This window comes from Chaetodon trifascialis, chromosome 4, assembly GCF_039877785.1.
Source record: "Chaetodon trifascialis isolate fChaTrf1 chromosome 4, fChaTrf1.hap1, whole genome shotgun sequence".
Taxonomy (NCBI): Eukaryota; Metazoa; Chordata; class Actinopteri; order Chaetodontiformes; family Chaetodontidae; genus Chaetodon; species Chaetodon trifascialis.
The window spans coordinates 24556083-24574949 of NC_092059.1; the positions used below are offsets into that span (position 1 = coordinate 24556083).

Below are 18867 nucleotides of genomic sequence, written 5' to 3' on the forward strand. Positions count from 1 at the left end.
TCAAATGTCACCCTTTGAACACAAAGCGCTTTGGCTACAAGGTACGTCTTGGCAAGACGTGGGTGTGGATGTGTGTGAGTATTGTATGTACGGCGTTGTTTGAGAATTTCTGACATACTTGTAATGCTTGGAATCTGTAGCTGCAGTGTTTTTCTGGTCAAGTCTCACATGCCAGATCGTCATACCTGTAGTTTTACCTGGTGGTGCGCAGGCCGGGGGCCGGGGGCCTGGGAGGGACAGTGTTATTGAAATCCATTTTAAGAACGCTTAGTTCCCAGCATGAAAAGACTCGATCAAAAAGCCAACAGGCGTTCCAGCTGCATGATGCAATGCCATACATTCACGGCTCTGTCTCGCTCTCCCTGTCACTCATTGTGTACACTGCTTACACTCCTACTCTTCTTGGAATGGTATTGTGTCTGCGTCTCAGGGAAAGGCAAATTGGCACACTTGAGGGAAAAATATAGCACTTTGTTTTTCTAACAGGTGTGTGTGTGTGTGTGTGTGTGTGTGTGTGTGTGTGTGTGTGTGTGTGTGTGTGTGTGTGTGTGTGTGTGTGTGTGTGCTCCTCTGTGCACAGAGGAGCTTGAGTGACACAATTTCCAACAAGACAGAACTAGAGGTGGAAAGATTCCCCCTCAAGTTTCATCACAACACAGCAACACACGATGATGGAGATACAGCTCTGTTTGGAGAGTGGGCTGTTGGCGTGGGCCTGCATACAGCAACAGTAGCTTAGGCTACAGCAGGTAGCTTGTGAAAACACAGACGATTGTGGAGTACTTCGGAGTCTTTACTGCCCTCTGAATCACAGACTAATTTAATGATTAGTGTTGACTTTTAACCCTCGTGTGACGTAGTCATTTATCTTTTTCTAGACATTCGCTTCAGTCTGTTTCTGTGCCCGAGTGAAAAATACACTAAAATACACTAAATGTTAGTATACTGAGCATGCTAATATATACTTGGGTTCAGACTATCAAATAGTATACTTAAAGTAATTTTCTACTCATTACACTTAAATAGTATTCAAGTTGTGCAAAAGTGCAACTGAAGTGTACTAAGTACAACTGACTGTGCTGAAATGGGACTAATTTAAGTACACTTAATATACTTAATGTACTGCAAATATGCTAATTATTTACATTCACTCATGCTATTCTTCAGTTTAAAGTACAACTGAAGTACATTTCTAATATAATGTAAGTTGTGCATTGATTGTACATGAAATCTAATGTTAATAGTTTATAAACCCATCTATGTTGGCATATAAGTGTATTTATAGATACTTTTCAATGCACTTAAATGTATTATAAGTGAGGATTTAAAGTGCACTACCGCTAGTACATCCACATTAGTATATTGCTATGTATTGCTTCAGCCTTTCCAGTAAACTTTAAGTGTAACTTAACAATCCTAAAATGAGGCTACTTGGATAGTTTTATGTTGTTCTTTTGCATTTTCAATGCAGTTTCAGTGATGTACTGTGTATGTCTGGCGCCTGTAATTCTCTCATCCTTGAAAAATATTAGTCACTTCCTAGTTTTCCTGTCATTGACAGCATGATGCATCATTCTGGATGATTGATCTTAACATGATAATCAAACAAGCTTTGAAAATGTGTGTATTATTGTCTGCTGTTATGACAGAAGCGTGAAATAAGTTTATGTATGAGGTCGGCCTTGTATCGACATGCTTTGTGTATCAGTCTGTGCCACGCTGAATGGCTAATAGATATTTAGAGATTAGGCAGTAAAAACATACGTTTGAGTGTGTGATAACAGCATAAAATTTTTGTCTGTCTAAGTTCATTTTAAGTGCGCTAGCATGGAAATAGTGTTTGAACATATTAACTGAAAATACAATAGAAAAGTGTTTGACAGCAGTTATCTTAAAAGTGCACTTAAAAAAACGTCATTTTACTAAAAACATATTTTACTGTAGTATTCATTAAAAGTGTGTTATGTACACATTCATATAAATGTACTGGAAACATACTCTTCAATTTAAATATATTTTAAGCATATCCTTTTTCACATGGGTAACACACTGCACAGTAGTACTAATTAAAACTCTGCTACATTTTTCACATTCATCTCTCCAAGTTTAGACTTTTTTAGATCTATCTCTGTTTTCAGCAACATTGACATAATTTTGTCTGGATTAGAGTTGAATCTGATGACTAACATCCATTTAAACCGGGGTTTTGTGTTGCAGTAGCCAGACTGAGGCGACAGGTCCCTTCTCTAAACACTGCACTTGACACTACTCCTTTAATGTGCTGTGTCTTTAGCACAGCTGCAGCTTTTATAGACTCTCCATTCTCATTGCTGTGGATTAGAGGTTTATTATTACACAAATTACGTACTTAAAAGCGCTTTGCTCCAGCCATTATTCCCACCCTCTGATTGCTGATCCAAAGAAAAACCACATTCTGTGAGCACTAAGAGGAGCAGCGCTGCACTAAGGCCCCGTGTTTGCAAGGGAAAGTGGGGTCTATATCTTGGCTCCATAATGCAGATGAGTGACACTGCAGTTGAGCTGATGAAAGCGGAGTAATTGATCTGTCTGGCACTGTGTTGGTTGCCAGGTCGGGTTTAAACCTTTCTCTCCTGGAGGGAATTCAGCCTGTTTGTCTTTACCCTGTTAACACACGACTGCTCTAATTTCAGTTGGCCTGTAATGTGATGAGTAAAGGTGTAATTGACTGTGGTTTCTCTCCACACGCCCCCACCCATGCTCTCTCACACACGCACACACTTTCCCTCTCTCTCTCTGTCTGTCTTTTTTTTGTCTTTCATACCTGCCTCTTTTCCCCCCTCGCAGTCATTTCCACCTCCAGGGCGTCTTCTTTATTTGGGTGTTTGCGGTCGGCAGGAATGTGCCGGAGTTTCAGTGTTTGACAGTCTAGTCCACAATAACGAGAGCGTGATGCTCATAGAGGGGCAGTCCAGCAGCTTTCACTAGCTTCTTCAGTAGTTTCTGAGGAATCTCAGGTACGATGACTGGTTACCACAGAGGTCATCAGTGTGCTGCGTCAGTGTTTTAGTGTTGAGATGCCTCTGAACAAACAGCAGAGGACCAGGAAGGAAGATTACACATTATAAGATGAAGATATGTTACAGGGCATTAAGGAATGTGTTCACTACCTCCACTGATCCCAGCAGGGAAATGAAAAGGAAAAATAGGTACATAAGGCAAATCATGCCTCAGTCATGTCGATTTTAATACCCATCAACACCAAACTTCACCACAATTTAGAGTAATAGACAAGCTCCTCCTGTGGAGAGGACAGATCAAAAGCTTCCAGTTTTCAGGTAGTTATTCATTGTTTAAGTCGTGGTTTAAATATGATGTGTAATTTATGTTGTGGTTAGAGATTATTCAGAATCAAATAAGAAATGAAGACTTATTAAAAGTCTGTGCAAAATTGAAATAAAACAGAAAGAAGAAAAAGAAACGAAACAGAATAGCAACAGAAAGTTCGAAGGAAATTTGTTTTGTGGTAAAGACTTTAAACCACCATTTTTTTACAGTCACACAAATATGTATTGGTGTGCTGTAATGATGTGGTCATCGTCATAAAAATGATATCTACTCTAAAAAATGCCAGCGTGCCTCAGAGGAAGTGCTTACATACATTAGTGGGTGTCAATTTGGCCAATACATTTTGTGAACTGTCAAACCAAAAAAGGGTCTTTTACTGAAAATATGACAACTTTCCATCATCTATTGTCAAACTAACGATGATAAATGATGATACTGTGAAGTGACCCGAAAATCTTCATGAATCAATCAATCACGAGTTAAAAGTAGTCAAATTGATTCAAATCACATACGAGTAGGGCTGCTCTGAATAATGACGGAGGCGTTCTCCCTCTGTCATACTGAACAGAATGACTCTTCTTCTATGTGAATATTAGGGGATGCCCTCAGTTCAAATGACTTCAGCAGTTTTTGTGTCTCTGCTCTTGAGTAATTGACTTGTTCACAATAGAAGTCTACATTCTTCTGCCACTGTGTATATACAACTTAATGCCTTCATATTACCCTGTGCTGAAGGCCATGCAGGTATGCAGAGCGAGGCCACGGCTGGATAAACGTAGCTCATATTTATACATCTGTCAAGCCACACACCAGCACTGTTATATGTGAGCACACACACACACACATACATGTGCAGAGTCACATTCCCCAGTTTCAAGCATGCATTTCAACAGGCCTTGTGTGAGCAGGAAAGAAATGAAACCACTAAATGCAGCACATATATCCTGTGCATTTAGAACCCTTTAAACAGAGCGCTTTTTTTTCTGGGGTCGGCGGCGGACCCCCAATGCTGACAGAGCCTGGCTGACTTCCCAGAACAGAACAATATCTGCCAGGTCGAGCGAGGGGCCCAGCAGCCACCCCCCAGACATACACACACACATATATATGCACGGAGCGGTCTACACAAACGTCTGGCCCTTAAACCTTCAACGCTCAGGCCCTGCCTTACATAATGACAGAGAATGGAGGCATTAAGGCAATTTGTTTGATTTAAGTTGTCAAGGCGTCCTGGACTCTGCCCCTCTCAGCTGGTTTTGATACCTGGAGTCCGTGTGTGTGCGTCAAAATCGGTGGTGGAAAAGCAAGAGGAATGAGGGGGACTGACACACAGACAGCAGGACAGAGAGGGGTGGGAGGCACTGTAGTAGTATAAAATAAGGTTTATGAGGTCCAGGGAGAGTGAGCGGTGACAAAGCAGGAGGAGAAATATGTGAGGAAGGAAGAGGTGGAGGAGGGGAGGAGCACTGCAGTGACGGAGGAAGCGCTGAAGGTGGACCTGAGAGAGCGGGGATGACATTATTTCTGTGTTTTAGGGGAATCTGTCTTCTGCATGTGTGACTGTCCCCTCCCCTTCACTGAACATGAAGGCAGGTCTGTTTCAGGTTCCAGTACACTCCAACGCCGGCTGCACCAGTCCTGACCTGAGCAACCCCGACATGACGGGTTCATAGTTGTTGTCCGTTTACATTTCGTTCAAAGCTACTATTTAAACACTGAAGACAATGAAGAAACACAGTGACTTAAGATGCAATCAAATGAGTTGCTCTGACACTGTGAGGCTGTTTGGTCTGCAGTTAGTCAGAACTTCCCTCTAACATCTTGATGGACATCATACAACATCTCTTCAGTGAATAATAGTGAACCTTTGTGCCACTCGTATTCAGTTTCCACAGAGCCTCGTTGTCAGAGAGGCATTTATTCAGGTTGTTGTGGTATTTGATTGGCTTCTGTTGCGCGCGTATTGCCGTTACTGTGTCCACCTGGTGTTTTTGCTGTAGAAAACATCACAATGTTTTGTTGTCAGTGATGTAAAAGCCAGAAAGCAGAGTAAAAGCATGAGTGGAGCGTCACAGGTAATTACACTGAGCTCTGGAGTGTAATTGAACCTGATCAAACCTGCTCACTCTCTGTGTGTGTGTGTGTGTGTGTGTGTGTGTGTGTGTGTGTGTGTGTGTGTGTGTGTGTGTGTGTGTGTGTGTGTGTGTGTGTGTGTGTGTGTGTGTGTGTGTGTGTGTGTGTGTGTGTGTGTGTGTGTGTGTGTGTGTGTGTGTGTGTGTGGACGGACTGTGAGTGGAATAGAGGCCCAGTGTTCTTTGGTCCCAGCTTTCAATAAGGGGTCTTTATCTGCCCGTGTGTACAGCGCTGGTGAGGAAGCACTAAAGGGCCAACGCGTTTCCTCCATACAGACGTGGCTCATGCCGCTCGCTCCAGGTGTGGTGACCACTAACCAGCACGGCTTTTAACCGTCACGCCTGATTGGGAGCCTGAGGCCAACCTGGCGCTCACACAAGAACACACAGTCCAAGTACACAGTGTCATGCACGCACACATCCATTTCTAATTTAAACTTAATTTCCCCCCAAATGTTCATTAAGTTCCCTCCCGTCTTGGCCCTCAGCAGTAGAAACGGGCATTCTGGGAGTTGGAGTGTGTGAGTGTGTGAATTGGGATCTTACATTATGTAACTCAGACTGTGACCTTGTGACCTTAGTCGAGGTATCTCTTCAGATAAATGAAAGACTTGATACCTGACGACAGCTCTAGCACCTCTAAATTTAAATGACTGACCTGATAAGTGTCAGCTTTCCAGTGCAAATGCAGCCTCATTTTGTTGCCTCATTGTTCAGAGATTTGTTGCTTTTAAAATATATGAAATTTTGTCAATGTCCATAGCAGAGCTATTTTCAAAAACCTCCTCATTGAAATTACACAGCATTTAAACATTTCACTTTTCAAAGTTGCCTGTTTTTGTCTTATTTTACATAACTAAGTACGTTATGTGCACAGGCCTAATAAGTAACTATTTAAACGGTGTGCCAGTGCAAGGCTATCTGGGATTTCACCAGGTCAAAACTTGAGACTAGAGCTTTGGAGCAGTCTTAAGACAAGTCAAAAGTCCTCATTTTTATTGCTTAAGTACTAAAGACAGAAGTTCAGTTCTCATGTCTCAACTTTTCAGCTCTTTTCCTTCATCTACGTTTAATAATATGAATTCCTTGCAGAATTTGTATTAATATGCAGAGGTTATTTTCCCATCCCTTTATAAATTCTCCATCTCCTTTTCTCTCTCCCTCTGTCTTAGGTCTCCTTCGAGTTGGCCGAGTACACCGCTAACGTGGACGGTGTAGGTACGCTTCGTCTCCTGGACGCCATAAAGACATGTGGTCTGACCGACACTGTGAAATTCTACCAGGCCTCCACTAGTGAGCTGTACGGCAAGGTTCAGGAGATCCCTCAGAAGGAAACCACGCCCTTCTACCCTCGCTCACCTTACGGTAAAACACACATACGTAATGTACCGTAGATTCATGTGGAAACAGACACACACACACCGATTACCTAACATTTTCTACCCTGCACCATTTGTCCAATGATTGCATATGGCCATGTAAGGGAATACAGATTGCTCGATACCTCTGCAGCACGTTTTCATTGTGTGTGTGTGTGTGTGTGTGTGTGTGTGTGTGTGTGTGTGTGTGTGTGTGTGTGTGTGTGTGTGTGTGTGTCTGTCTGTCTGTCTGTCTGTCTGTCTGTCTGTCTGTCTGTCTGTCTGTCTGTCTGTCTGTCTGTCTGTCTGAAGGGGGGGGCTTCAGTGCTCAGGCAGCGTTTGAGCTCTCCACACACCCCGAGGCCAAACGTCTGACTGAAGACTGGAGTGGCTCTCGCTTCAACAAAGACACCTTTATATCCACAGCACTCAGCACTCACTTTCAACACACACTCACGCACACACTTACACACACATGCAGGCTGTACACGTGTGTGAGCGATCAGGTTTCATGTTCTCTGTTGTCTAAATGCTCTCCTCACTGACACTTTCCCCATCTGTCAGCGCTCAATCTGAGACTGCATGGGAGGCACATACCATCATGCGAAGGGCTGCTCCTCTATTAATTAGACTCGGAGAGAGGAGCAGGCGGGGGTTGCCATGGCGACCTCCCTTAACCTCCAGTATACATCCTGACCTACAGCTTAATCAACGGGCACCTCCCTTTGCTCACTCTGGTATTCCCCTCATCACAGAGGAAGGGAGGAGGAGGAGGAGGAGGAAGATGGTGAGAGGGAAAGGGGGGAGAGCTTTTTCTACGAGCCTGCTTTCGGTCAATCAGCAGGAGTGTGCGATTCACGTTCCCGATGGTGAAAAATGATCTGCGGTACCGCTGTGTTCAGCTATGACATGTAGTGTAGTTACGCCACAGATTCTCTGTCTTTTGCGGTCTTTCTGCAGCTTTGAGACGAGAGGATCAGTCTCTCTCTCCGCTTAAACTGTCACTTAAATTGGAAACTTGTTCATAGCTGCATCAAAAGTTTTACTTGTTGTCTGAGTGAATAAAAGCATCGTGTGAGTGGGAAAAGTCTGCTTGTGCACTGCCTCATCCACAGAGGAACGATTGTGGGTCTGAAAAGGCTGTTGGGTTTCATGTGATGTGATATTCTGTCACTTTTCTGTGTGAGTGTTTGGTTTTGACATGCTTCTGCCACCTTGTTTCCACCTCCGCTCCCAGGTGCTGCAAAGCTCTATGCCTACTGGATCGTGGTGAACTTTCGAGAGGCCTACGACATGTTCGCTGTCAACGGGATCCTCTTTAACCACGAGAGCCCAAGGAGAGGTGAGCTCACAGCACGACACGCATCCTGCTGTTACATGTCACCACAAAGTTGTGTTTTTTTTTTTTTTGTCCTGATGTGAAGTGAGGTTGTTGCAGCATCTGACAGTAATAGAGGAGAAGAGAAGAAAAAGAGGATGCAGTATTTTAGGAGCATTATTAAAAGAGTGCATTAGGCCGAGCAGTGGTTTGATTAAACTGATCACAAAGGTTTTTTTTATTTATTGATGTTTGTGTCCAACATGTTGCCATAACAAGACGGTATATAAGACATAAGACATTTTCATATTATGAACACCTCCCACCACCACCACCACACACTAAATCTTCATAGCTAAATTAATAATACAAACACTATTGATGCTGAACAGCAAAAAGGCACCAATAAGGAGTTGGAAGCGAGTCACCTTACTTTAAAATTCCACTTACACATAAACTACCAAATAAAATTAAATAAAGAAATAATATATTTTCTTTATAATTACAATACGTAATCCACAAATGTTATAAATGCATAGACATTAGATTTTATTTAAAGGCTTGAATTTGTTGGCAATTATTATATTTATTTATTAAAAATAAATAACTCCTAAAACTCTGTTTTTTTTTTATCAGATGACCTGTTGATTAACTCATCTGCCCATTAGGAATGATTATCATACAGCAGGTTTTTCTTAAAAAAAGTTCAAATGACATTGTGAAAATACCTTGACATCACTTAGCCTGAGCAACAGGCTGAACCCACAATAAAGCAGTAAAACAGAAGGTAAACCATTGTTGGATTGTGTAAAAGGATTCAATTACATGCTCTATATAAAGTCATATTCATGCACTGGTGGAGCAAGGTTTCTCATAACTACTTGACACGTACTCACACACATTCTGACACATAGTGAGTGGGTTGTGGTCACATTTTTAATATGTGCTCTGAGCCCCGAGGGTCGCAGGCGCTGGTTTAACCCGATTTACACGCCACCGCGACCCAAAATTAATACCACATGACTGCAGCCCCGCGCTGCACCCAGGTCAGCCGCTCAGGTGTTTATGATTTATCCCCTAATGAAGGCCCCAGCCACGACCCCAACCAGGGGTCAGGGGTCAGCCAGTAAACCCTAATGGGTTACTACAGATAGATAGGTGTGGGAACTGGTGTAGTTTACAGCCACTTCACTAAAGATGGTGTAGCAGCGACTTCGCTATCTTTAGTGAAGAATAGAGGTTTTGTCATGGAGAATGAGTTGACATAGTCGACCTGGATGACTGAAGGAGGGATCGAGATAAGAAGTGCTGAAACAATTTGTCACTCGACAGAAAATGAATCGAAAACAATTCTGATAATTGGTTAACCGGTTGGGTCGTTCATCAAGCAACAATGCCAAACGTTCTGTTTCCGGCCTCATACATTTGAAGTTTTGCTGACTTTGTAAATTGAATATCTTTGAGTTTTGGACAGCTGGTCAGACAAAAAAAAAAACCCTTTTGATGATTTCAACTTGGACTCTGAGCTCTGGAAAGTTTAAATAAATAAAATAATCATAGTTTCAGCCCCGTAGATAAACGGACGGGCTGATTGAGTGGCTGTGAAACTGAATTCAGAGATGCTGGTGTCCGTTTCCACATGTACACGCAACCTTATATGGGCAAAGCTTGCTGCCCGCTTGATAACGTGTCTTTAGCCTTTTGGTCGTTGGTCAGCTCTTTCTCATCTGCCTCTCTGACTCTGCTTCTATCTTTCCATTCTTGCCACACACACTCCTTTCCCTTTTCTTCCACTGTCTTGCCTCATTCCATGTCTTACTGCTCTTTTCTCCACAGTCAGCATTTCTCGGGCAGGCCATTGGGTTTACTCCTGCCACTTCTATTCTCAGAGTTACGGCTGTTGTTGCTCATAAAGCAGGAACGCTGCGCTGTGATGTGGCCAGATGTCCCACGGCTGCCTTGCACAACCCAGTGTGGCGCTTGTGTTGGCTGGATTGGCCAGTGTTTACCCAGGCCCCCGGGGCTCGTTGTGACCCTACCGCTGCTGCGCTGAGGGGGCGTTTGGCCATGCACTCCGTCAACCACAGGAGGGCCTTAGCGGGGAGGAGTTGGCGCTTTGAGATGCACAGTCCCCCGTGGCACATTTTTTCATTCAACCTTACGTTCAAGTGTAAGGTTGTACTGTAAATTACACAGTGTGACGTCCATAACTACTGTACTGATACGTGTTAGTGTAGAGAGAGAAAACTGATTCAGCACTGAGTTTATAGACGTAAATCAAATGTTAAATGGAGCTGTTAAACATTGTATACTAATTCTAATATACTTAAGTATGCTATTACCACTGCATTTAACCTCCACACCAGAAAAAGTACAAAACAAAGCATACTAAAACTGCCAAGAATACTAAACTGTCTGTCTGAAAGTTTTCTGCTGCATTGTGGGATTGTTCAACAGGAGACTGACATGGTGAACTGTGGTAAAGTGACTCCAGATCAACAGCTCAAAAAACATTTGATCGTGTCTCTTAGTCACAAACTGAGAAAATAAAGTGACACACACTTCGCATCATTTTGTTTGTTAAAAAGTACAACGTGTTTTTATTATAGTAAAAAGATGTAGATGTTTCAACATCAGTTTCTTTTACATTAAACATTATTTTTCATATCATGTTCTTGTTAGCCAGTTTTAGTAAATTAGTTCAACAATCACCAAAATATTTAAAATAATAAAAACGCTAATAATAATTATAGAATTTAATATATAATTTCAATTTTGGAACAGTGCCCTCCCGTGCTTCCTAAGTGATTTCACCAAACAATGCCACAAGGAATGAACGATGAGAAAGAAGCCAGTGAAACGTCACCAGAGGAATTTTCAGCACTCCTCTGCTCTCAGGCACACCCTGAACATCTCTGCTCAGTGTTTTTGAGCTCTGTCCTCACATGCCACTTGTACCTCTGGATACTTAGTCACGAATGAGGGAGGATGTCCATGATGGCAGTTTCAGTGCCTCACACATCACCATTACCCCCCGCTCCCACACAGGAAAAGCCATGATGTCATTGTCAAACGGTGCCAGTTGCTGAGTGTCTGTATTTGAGAAACAAATAGATGTTTGCCTTCATGAGGGAGTTTTTCCCTTTAATAACAAACTCACTGAGTCTTGCTCTAATGGTGTCTGCTTCAGTGGCCTGCCAGCGGCCAATCATCTCCATGGCGCAGTGTGGCGTGTTGTGGTGTGTCACATAGGATGGTCTAGTGGCTGCTGGGAATGGCTGGAGAGGGAAGAGTGAAGCAACGCCATTTTCCCCTCAGTCTTATTGTCCCTTTGTAAGATTGAACAAGGAGCTCTGTCTCTCACAACGCCCAGGGTGATTTAATCCCAGCAGGAATGTGCTTCTGGTTTCTCTTACAGTTCTCGTAAACACCTGACCGCTCCACCAATAAACGTCCGATCTGCATTGTTCTGTAGCAAAAGGTCGGGATCGGACAGTCGGGCAGGAATGGTATCCCGGTGGAAATCCAGCGTGAAGCAAAGCAAACAGAAGCTCGCATCTGCCGGCCGGTTCACATCGCGGCTAGCTCCTTTCTGGTTAGCTTAGTTGTTAGCCATAACAAACAGCCCTCACACTGACTCTGAAGAGGGGGATTAGCTTTAGCAGGTCTGCTAAATAGACTCCATATTGCTGTGACATATGAGACAGTACAGTACCCCACAGTCTCTTGGCAAGAGTGATCAGCAGTGAAACCTGTGCAAATAACCCGCTCATGTATTTATTTGGTCATCTTATTCAACAAACATACAGCACCTCAAAGTACCCCAAAATGAAATTTCGACAATTAAAGACAAAACTCAAGTTTAATTTCTAGTTATTAACAGTCTGTTGATCTAAGGCTTTGCAGTAAATCAGTAATATGTTTTGTGTGTGTATCCACTGTTGCTACTACTGACCAGCTCCAGTTGTAGGCTAATCCCCTGGTTTATTTGGGGAAGTCCCATCCATCTCTCCACCCTGAGAGCTCTGTGGTTCACGCTTGGCAGTATAGAATAATATACTGTTATGTTAGGAGAGAAGACCAGTTAGCATTGGGGAAGTTAGAATAGCACTGCCAAAGTCAATGCAGCCCCCTCAAATACTCACACATACAGCCACTGAGCCTCTACATGCCTCGGCTTCATCTTTCTGCTTTCGTTGAGGTTGAGCCCAAAAGGTCAGATCGCATGATAGATTTGAAAGAAGATATGTTTTCCATTTATTGGAGAGGTTGTTTTCAAAGGAAATCTTCAGATAGGAATGACTCGGCCAGGGGGTGTTGAGGGGATTTGGCAGTATCTTGTAAGACACACCTCGGCATGGAGTGGGCACTTTTTGTTTTTCAGTCTTTCGTTTCGTCAGGTGTTGATAAGACAGGGCTGAGTGAGACCAGCCTAAACACCAGCTGAACTATGGCCAGGTGAAGAGCGCCGTCTGACGCCTCATAAGAGAGCCGATGATGGAGTCCTCTCCTTCCTTCTCGCCTTCACCACCTTGTGTCACGTAAACCACAAAGGTGCTTCCCTCCGCCTCAGCCTACCTTGGCTTCAAACACGTCACGTGGTTGTTGAGGTTTCTACCTTCAATCATATCCATTGCCACCCTAAAATTTGTGTTTGTTGTCCCGGACCACCATGGCAACCAAGAATCTTGTTGACAAGTGCTCACTTTGAGCAGCGCTAATTGCACCATGAGTTGAGGGCACCCCGTCGCCTTTCCCACCCATTGCCAGGTCTCCTAAGAGCCCTGCGGGAGGACAGTCCAACCCCAGAAATGTTGCATTATGATTACACGATACATTTGATTTAGTTGAAATACGGGATGCTGCCAGACACAATTACGTTGTTGTTTTCGATACTAGGGTGAAACACTTTTTCATTCCCTTTGTGGAGGTGGTGCTGTCAGAGTTGGAGCTCAAGAAAAACAAGTATCATCTACTCCTCTCTTTCTCCACACCCTCCCTTTCTTTCCCCACACCTTTGCACACCCAGTGCTGTCCGTCCACTCTGTTGCATCACACCCAATTTAAAAACAGTGACTTTATTGGTCTTTGTCTCGTCTTCGCAACCCTCCAGCACCGTCCCAGCCCTCCTCGCATTACATTCTTTCTCTTTGCCCCCTCCCTGTCAGTTGAGTCAGCCCAGAATGAGGGCAGCAGTCTGTCAGGTGTGAATAGACGCTGTGTTGGCGGAGCTGAGCGCATGACCTCTCTTGGATGTAACGCAAATATTCTCCCTTCGTCGAGGCTCCAGAGATCAGTCAGAATGTGAATTGTGCAATAACAGTGATGGCAGACACTGACAGGTCTTTGGCCTGGGTGGAATTTGGCCAACCCCCCGACTCGGGGAAGATTCCTCCTGCAGAATCGCTCAGTATTCCTGCAAGTCAGGTATATTGTCCATAACTCAGTGTTGATAAAGAAGAAGTGCATGAGATGAGGATGCCTTCGTTTAGATGTAAACAGGGTCGACCTGAATCCTGAAACGTGTGGGAGTGGACATAGAAATTAAGGGTTGCATTTTTCACGTCAAATCTACCACAAAGCCTTTCACTCCCAGAGGCCATTGCTCAAAGACAGAGTGGGATTATGGGATTTGCAGTTCTGGTTGAATTCCAAAACAGGTGTGTAAACCCTATGTCAAGGTAACCTAAGGGTTTCTATTACAACTGTGGCAATCAAAATTAAGTCTTAGCAATTTTTTCTTTACCAGCTTGGAAACGTGGCTAGTTCAGACAAGCTCACAACAGAAATGACTCCACTGTGAAATATCTGGGAAATACATGGAATGAGTCTTTGTGTTCAACTTTTTCAAGGAAAGTAGATGATGCACCATCCCATTTTTGGAATTTGACTCATTAAAGCAGTTTGGGTTACCAAGTCATTCCATATTTTTATTAATAAAAGGGAGAACTTCGTAACATCCCGCAAATCACCTTGGAACAGATTGACGTGATGAGAAACACACGGCAGGTCTAAAGTTGGAAGAGAGACTTGGCTTAGCAAGAAAGTGGATGTTCTACCTGTGCAAATGTAACATTAAAGTTCGAATTGATAAATGTATGACATGATTCAGGATTTGAATTTACTCTGCTTTTCAGTTTTCCCAGAAACAATGCGCCATTCGGCTGAGCCATGACCACACATTATGACTTAAATAAATGTGTGATCTGAATATCACGCTGCGGTTGAATCTCAATCAGAAAACGCCTGTAAATACACAGTAATATAAATGAGCGTTGGTCAGACATCTTGAGATGTGGGTGAGTAAGGTCTGGGCTGTCACACAGTTTGAAGACAGACTTCATAAGTCACCTTTCTTTAACAGCATGGTTCTAACAACAGAATGTGTTGAGAAACCAAGACCAGTAAGCCAAAATCCCCTCAAACCCACAGTCCCCTCCCGGACTCCCCCACACTCGAGCCCCCAGCTGACAGCTCCCGTCCCCATCCTGTCTGGGCCCACATGGCCTGGCTCTGGAAGGGAGACATCTCTGCACGTTTCCCCTCACCCTCCTCCTCCTTTTTCTCTCCATACTTCAGCCCAGCTGTGCCAACGAAGCCCGTGTGTTACGTTCTTCCTGTCGCTTCTCTGGCCAAAAAATGAAAAGGGATGATGGAAAAAAGAAAAGAAACGTTTAAGCGAGAATGAAAGAGAGAGGGGAGGAGAGAGGAGAGAGAGAGAGGGAGGGAGAAAGAGATTGAGTGTCCGTTTCTGGCATGGTTTTTGCTGTCTGCTCAGTTTTCACGGCCCATGGTTTTATTAGACTTTCCGCCGGGCCGCGGGCAAGGTTAAACGGCCACCGCTGCCCCGTTTGGGCTCGAAACCTCTTGTTAGCCCCCCTGGCTCCCCTCGCCTGCCTCCACCCCTCCTCCTGGCTGTCCTGCGGTGCCGCTGCCAGTAAAGGAAACACATTAACACCCGGGCCAGTAACAGAGCAGGCTTTGTCCACAGCCAGGCAGGCCGCTCCATTAGGCCCATGCTCTGGTCCACACCGCACCAATTAGAGCAGCCAGGGAGCAGAGCCACTCCAAACAGAGGTGTGAGCTTTACAAGGAGACTACAGGTGTGCTCAGGGGGAAATAATGGACTTTATTACTGATTGGGTGTACTGTGCTACACTGTATCCCTCTGCCACCTTTTTAAGAGCCAACTCGGCTCTGCAGAGTTTTGACAACCTGTGTTTAACCCGCAAACTTTAGTTTCCCTTGGATGTTGGATCAAATTAAACCCCTGCTTCCCAGTTTACTGTAGTAACCGATCTAAGCTTGTGTTACATTGCTTCAACCCTTTGGGTCCTTATATACAAAATGGAGAGCTGCAACTAATGAAAATGTTAATTAATATTTTAATCTAGAAATGTAAAAACCAATATTGGGAATTGTCCATCACTAGTTTCCAGAGCCCAGGGTGACATTCTAAAATTGTGGTTGTCAGACCAACAAAACCTCAAAGTATTTCATTTACTGTGAGTAATAAATGGAGAAACACATGGAAAACAAAAGGGAACAAAAGTTGTGTAGAGCAAAAAGGGAATTGCAGACTAATACAGAACAAAAAAGAAGGCTTTAAATAGCAGTTTTGCAATGTTTAAGGCAGCAAAAACTGACATTTGAGAGGATAATCCATCAATTTTTGACTCATTCCAGCAGTTTTTTATTGCATTTCTATGCAGCTGTTAAATGTTGTGCCCTCAATTTGTCACGCAGGCATTTCGAAAGTTCCTTCAGATTCACTTTGGACCACTGTTAGAGTCATGTCCCAGATAACTAGTGAACTGATGCTCATGTGTAAAATTTGCGGAGTTCCCCTTTAAAATATTTGCCGATTAAGTTTCTCTCCATTGACTAATTGCTTAATCGTTTGAGCGCTAGATATATGACATGCAAATGTTGTGTGCTCATGTTGATGTGATGAGCCTGTCTACTGTAGCGATATGGATGAGGGCAAAGCTGACAGTCTTGGCTGAGTCAGTGGCAGATGAATAGTTGTTGCTTCAGATTTGACTACAGTTAGCTGGAACAGTGATGCCTGCCAGAACAGGTGACCTGCCAGGTTGGAGAACGGCCCCTGGGGCTAGATCAGACGATCATGCAAAGTCAGGACAGGTCTGACATTGGAGGGGGGTTTCCATCTGCAGTTTCTCTCTGCTCTGCAGACACATGCTATGCCCTAATCCACAGAATTCTGAACAATACGTGGATTTTGAGAACGGACTTCATAGATTTTTCTTTTAAGTGGTGCTTGTACGTGCGATCCAGAGAAACACTGCATAGAGCCTCATTTAAATTGTATTCAGGTCCAGCTCAACATAGCGACAAAGCAGCGTTGACACAGGAGCCATGTGACCTGCTACCAACACACAACATGCTGTATTTTCTCAAATAAGCGTGTCTAACCTTCTCTGGTCTGTTTTTGCTCAGCCTGCCCAGCGCTGTCGCTTTCCTATGAAATAATTACTACAAATTTGGTGCATTCGCATGATTGGGTTCATGGGATTTTCCTGTGTCTAAATGGAGGCTCTGCTCCATGTCAGGGCAACAGTGATACAGTGTCAAGACAGAGCCGCTGTATTATGGCCGAGATGGGCGCAGCGCTAAAAGGCAACATTCATCTCAGACATGATGAGTTTGAAAAACAGCATGTAGGAGCTCTTAAGAGGTCTCGAAGAGGTTCACGCAAGGTTGTGGGAGATTTATGTACAGTCGAGATGTTGCGTTGGCTAAAAATAGCCAAGTCTTTGATGCAAGCTTCAAGCTTTCCTTTGAAATGATATTTTCACATATCCCCACATATCTGCCATTTTGGCTTTTGGATGTAAGACAGAAGAGCCTAGCCAGAGTTAAACCCTTCAAACTCTAATAAGCTGTTTCAACTAAGATGGTGGCATTATTAGACGTGACACCCTAATATTTAGTGTTGATTTCCATCAGTATAATGCTGTGTTTGGGTTGGAGGTCTGATACGTTTATCCGCAGCATCTTTCTACCCACGGCAGGAACAGAGAACATGACACCGGGCCTCAGTGTCCCGCCAAAGCACCCAAATACTCTTCTAGTGGCACAGAAATAGTCATTAGGAGCTCATTTGTTTTCCCGCAGATAGTATCGCCACGTGTGCCTCGGAATGAGGAGCACCGCTTGGCGGCATCTGGCAGAGGAACCGGCAGTCGATGTGGTGATTCTGGACTGGACACTGCGCCGGCAGAACCAGGGTGGTCCTGTTTGGTTGTCATTTTTCTGAGGAACTTCCCTGTTGCTTTTCTTTTTGCGTTGGCAGACTGACGTCCTGAGATTTATCTTGGCATCCGGCCCAGATTTGACACTGAAACAGTGAATTAGGGAGGAAAATGAGAGAGAAGAAATCTAAAAGGATCTAGTGGCTGTAATGTGAGGTGGTAACGAATTGATTTGACTCAGGGTGGCTTTTTGCTTGAGTTTTTGCTTTGGCTCATGGAGACTTGGAGCAGCAGTAGAGGTTTGGATGCCTGTCTGTGTGTGTGTGTGTGGTGATAGACTGTTATGGAGAAGGTTGGTAGGGATCTCTAAACTCCATCTTCAATGGGGAGGCCTTGATTTCTATCTGCTCTTTGTTTCTCTGTTCCTGTCTATCTGTTTGCATGTGTTGGATGTAGCTAACCCCCTGTCATATTCATATCCTGGGCAAACTATAATTGAATTCACAAGATGCCAACAAAGCATTTTTAATGTATGTGTTTCAGGTTCAAACTTTGTGACGCGTAAGATCAGCCGGTCTGTGGCAAAGATTCACCTTGGCCAATTGGAGAGCTTCAGCCTTGGCAACCTGGACTCCAAGAGGGACTGGGGCCATGCCAAAGACTATGTGGAGGTAAAAAACACACAACCATAATCACACACGAACCCGGGGAAACAGACACAAACAGTGCGTGCACTGCTTCAGAGTTGAACAGGGTTCAGATGTGCACATAGCATTAAACAGGGCATGTTTTCCCAGATCATTTGAGGCCGCAATATGCGATCTGCATGAAGCCTCCTATGATTCTCTGCCAAAAGAGAAACAGAGATAGAGAAAGAGACGGGGAGCGGGAGGAGAGAGAGAGGACCGCATGCTGTGAGGCCACAGACTGCACTCTGGTTTCCCACAACTCACCCATGTCCCAGATCCCTTCAGGCCCCCATTGCCATTCCTTGAACGCCCGCACAAGAAAGAGAGATATTAAGGGAACGCCGCGTCCTGGGGACGATGACAGAAATATGGTGTTTGTGTTAACGTAATGGTGCCAGCAGCAAGCAGAGAAAGAAGTGGGGAGATGAAACGAACAGTGGGGTCGCCACGTCCAGGAGCAGAGGGCGCTCAGTGTTTCTGAATGTGTGTTTTTCCCCACGTGCATGTGTGCGTAAGGAAGCGCACATTCCAATGTGTGTGTCAAAGTGTGCGATAGGTTAAGGTTGGAACACGTGTGTGTGGCTGTTGAGATGAAAGACTCGACGGGTTGCCATGTCTGACAGCAGACCCCTCACTGCGGACCGTGTTATTATTAGGAGGTGATGGTGGCGGAGGTGGCGGGGGGCGCTCTTTGAGATGGGAGTGGAGGTGAGGAGGTTACAGTTGGGAACGTCAGTTTAACTGCAGATCACAGCGTGGCCTCGCTGCGTCAGAGCAGGGTGGTAGTGAAGCAGCGGTTCACGCTGTTAAGGCGCGGCGCTGAGGTGT

At 44.3% G+C, this 18867-nt stretch overlaps 1 protein-coding gene across 1 annotated transcript in view; it reads left to right on the forward strand.

Annotated features, from left to right (window-relative positions):
• gmds (GDP-mannose 4,6-dehydratase) overlaps positions 1 to 18867 on the forward strand; it is a 157928-nt gene that overhangs the window by 47133 nt on the left and 91928 nt on the right. Inside the window, exons 5-7 of the mRNA XM_070960866.1 lie at positions 6632 to 6824; positions 8055 to 8159; positions 17894 to 18021. Coding sequence (XP_070816967.1) covers positions 6632 to 6824; positions 8055 to 8159; positions 17894 to 18021 — 426 coding nt within the window. The remainder of the gene's footprint in view (positions 1 to 6631; positions 6825 to 8054; positions 8160 to 17893; positions 18022 to 18867) is intronic.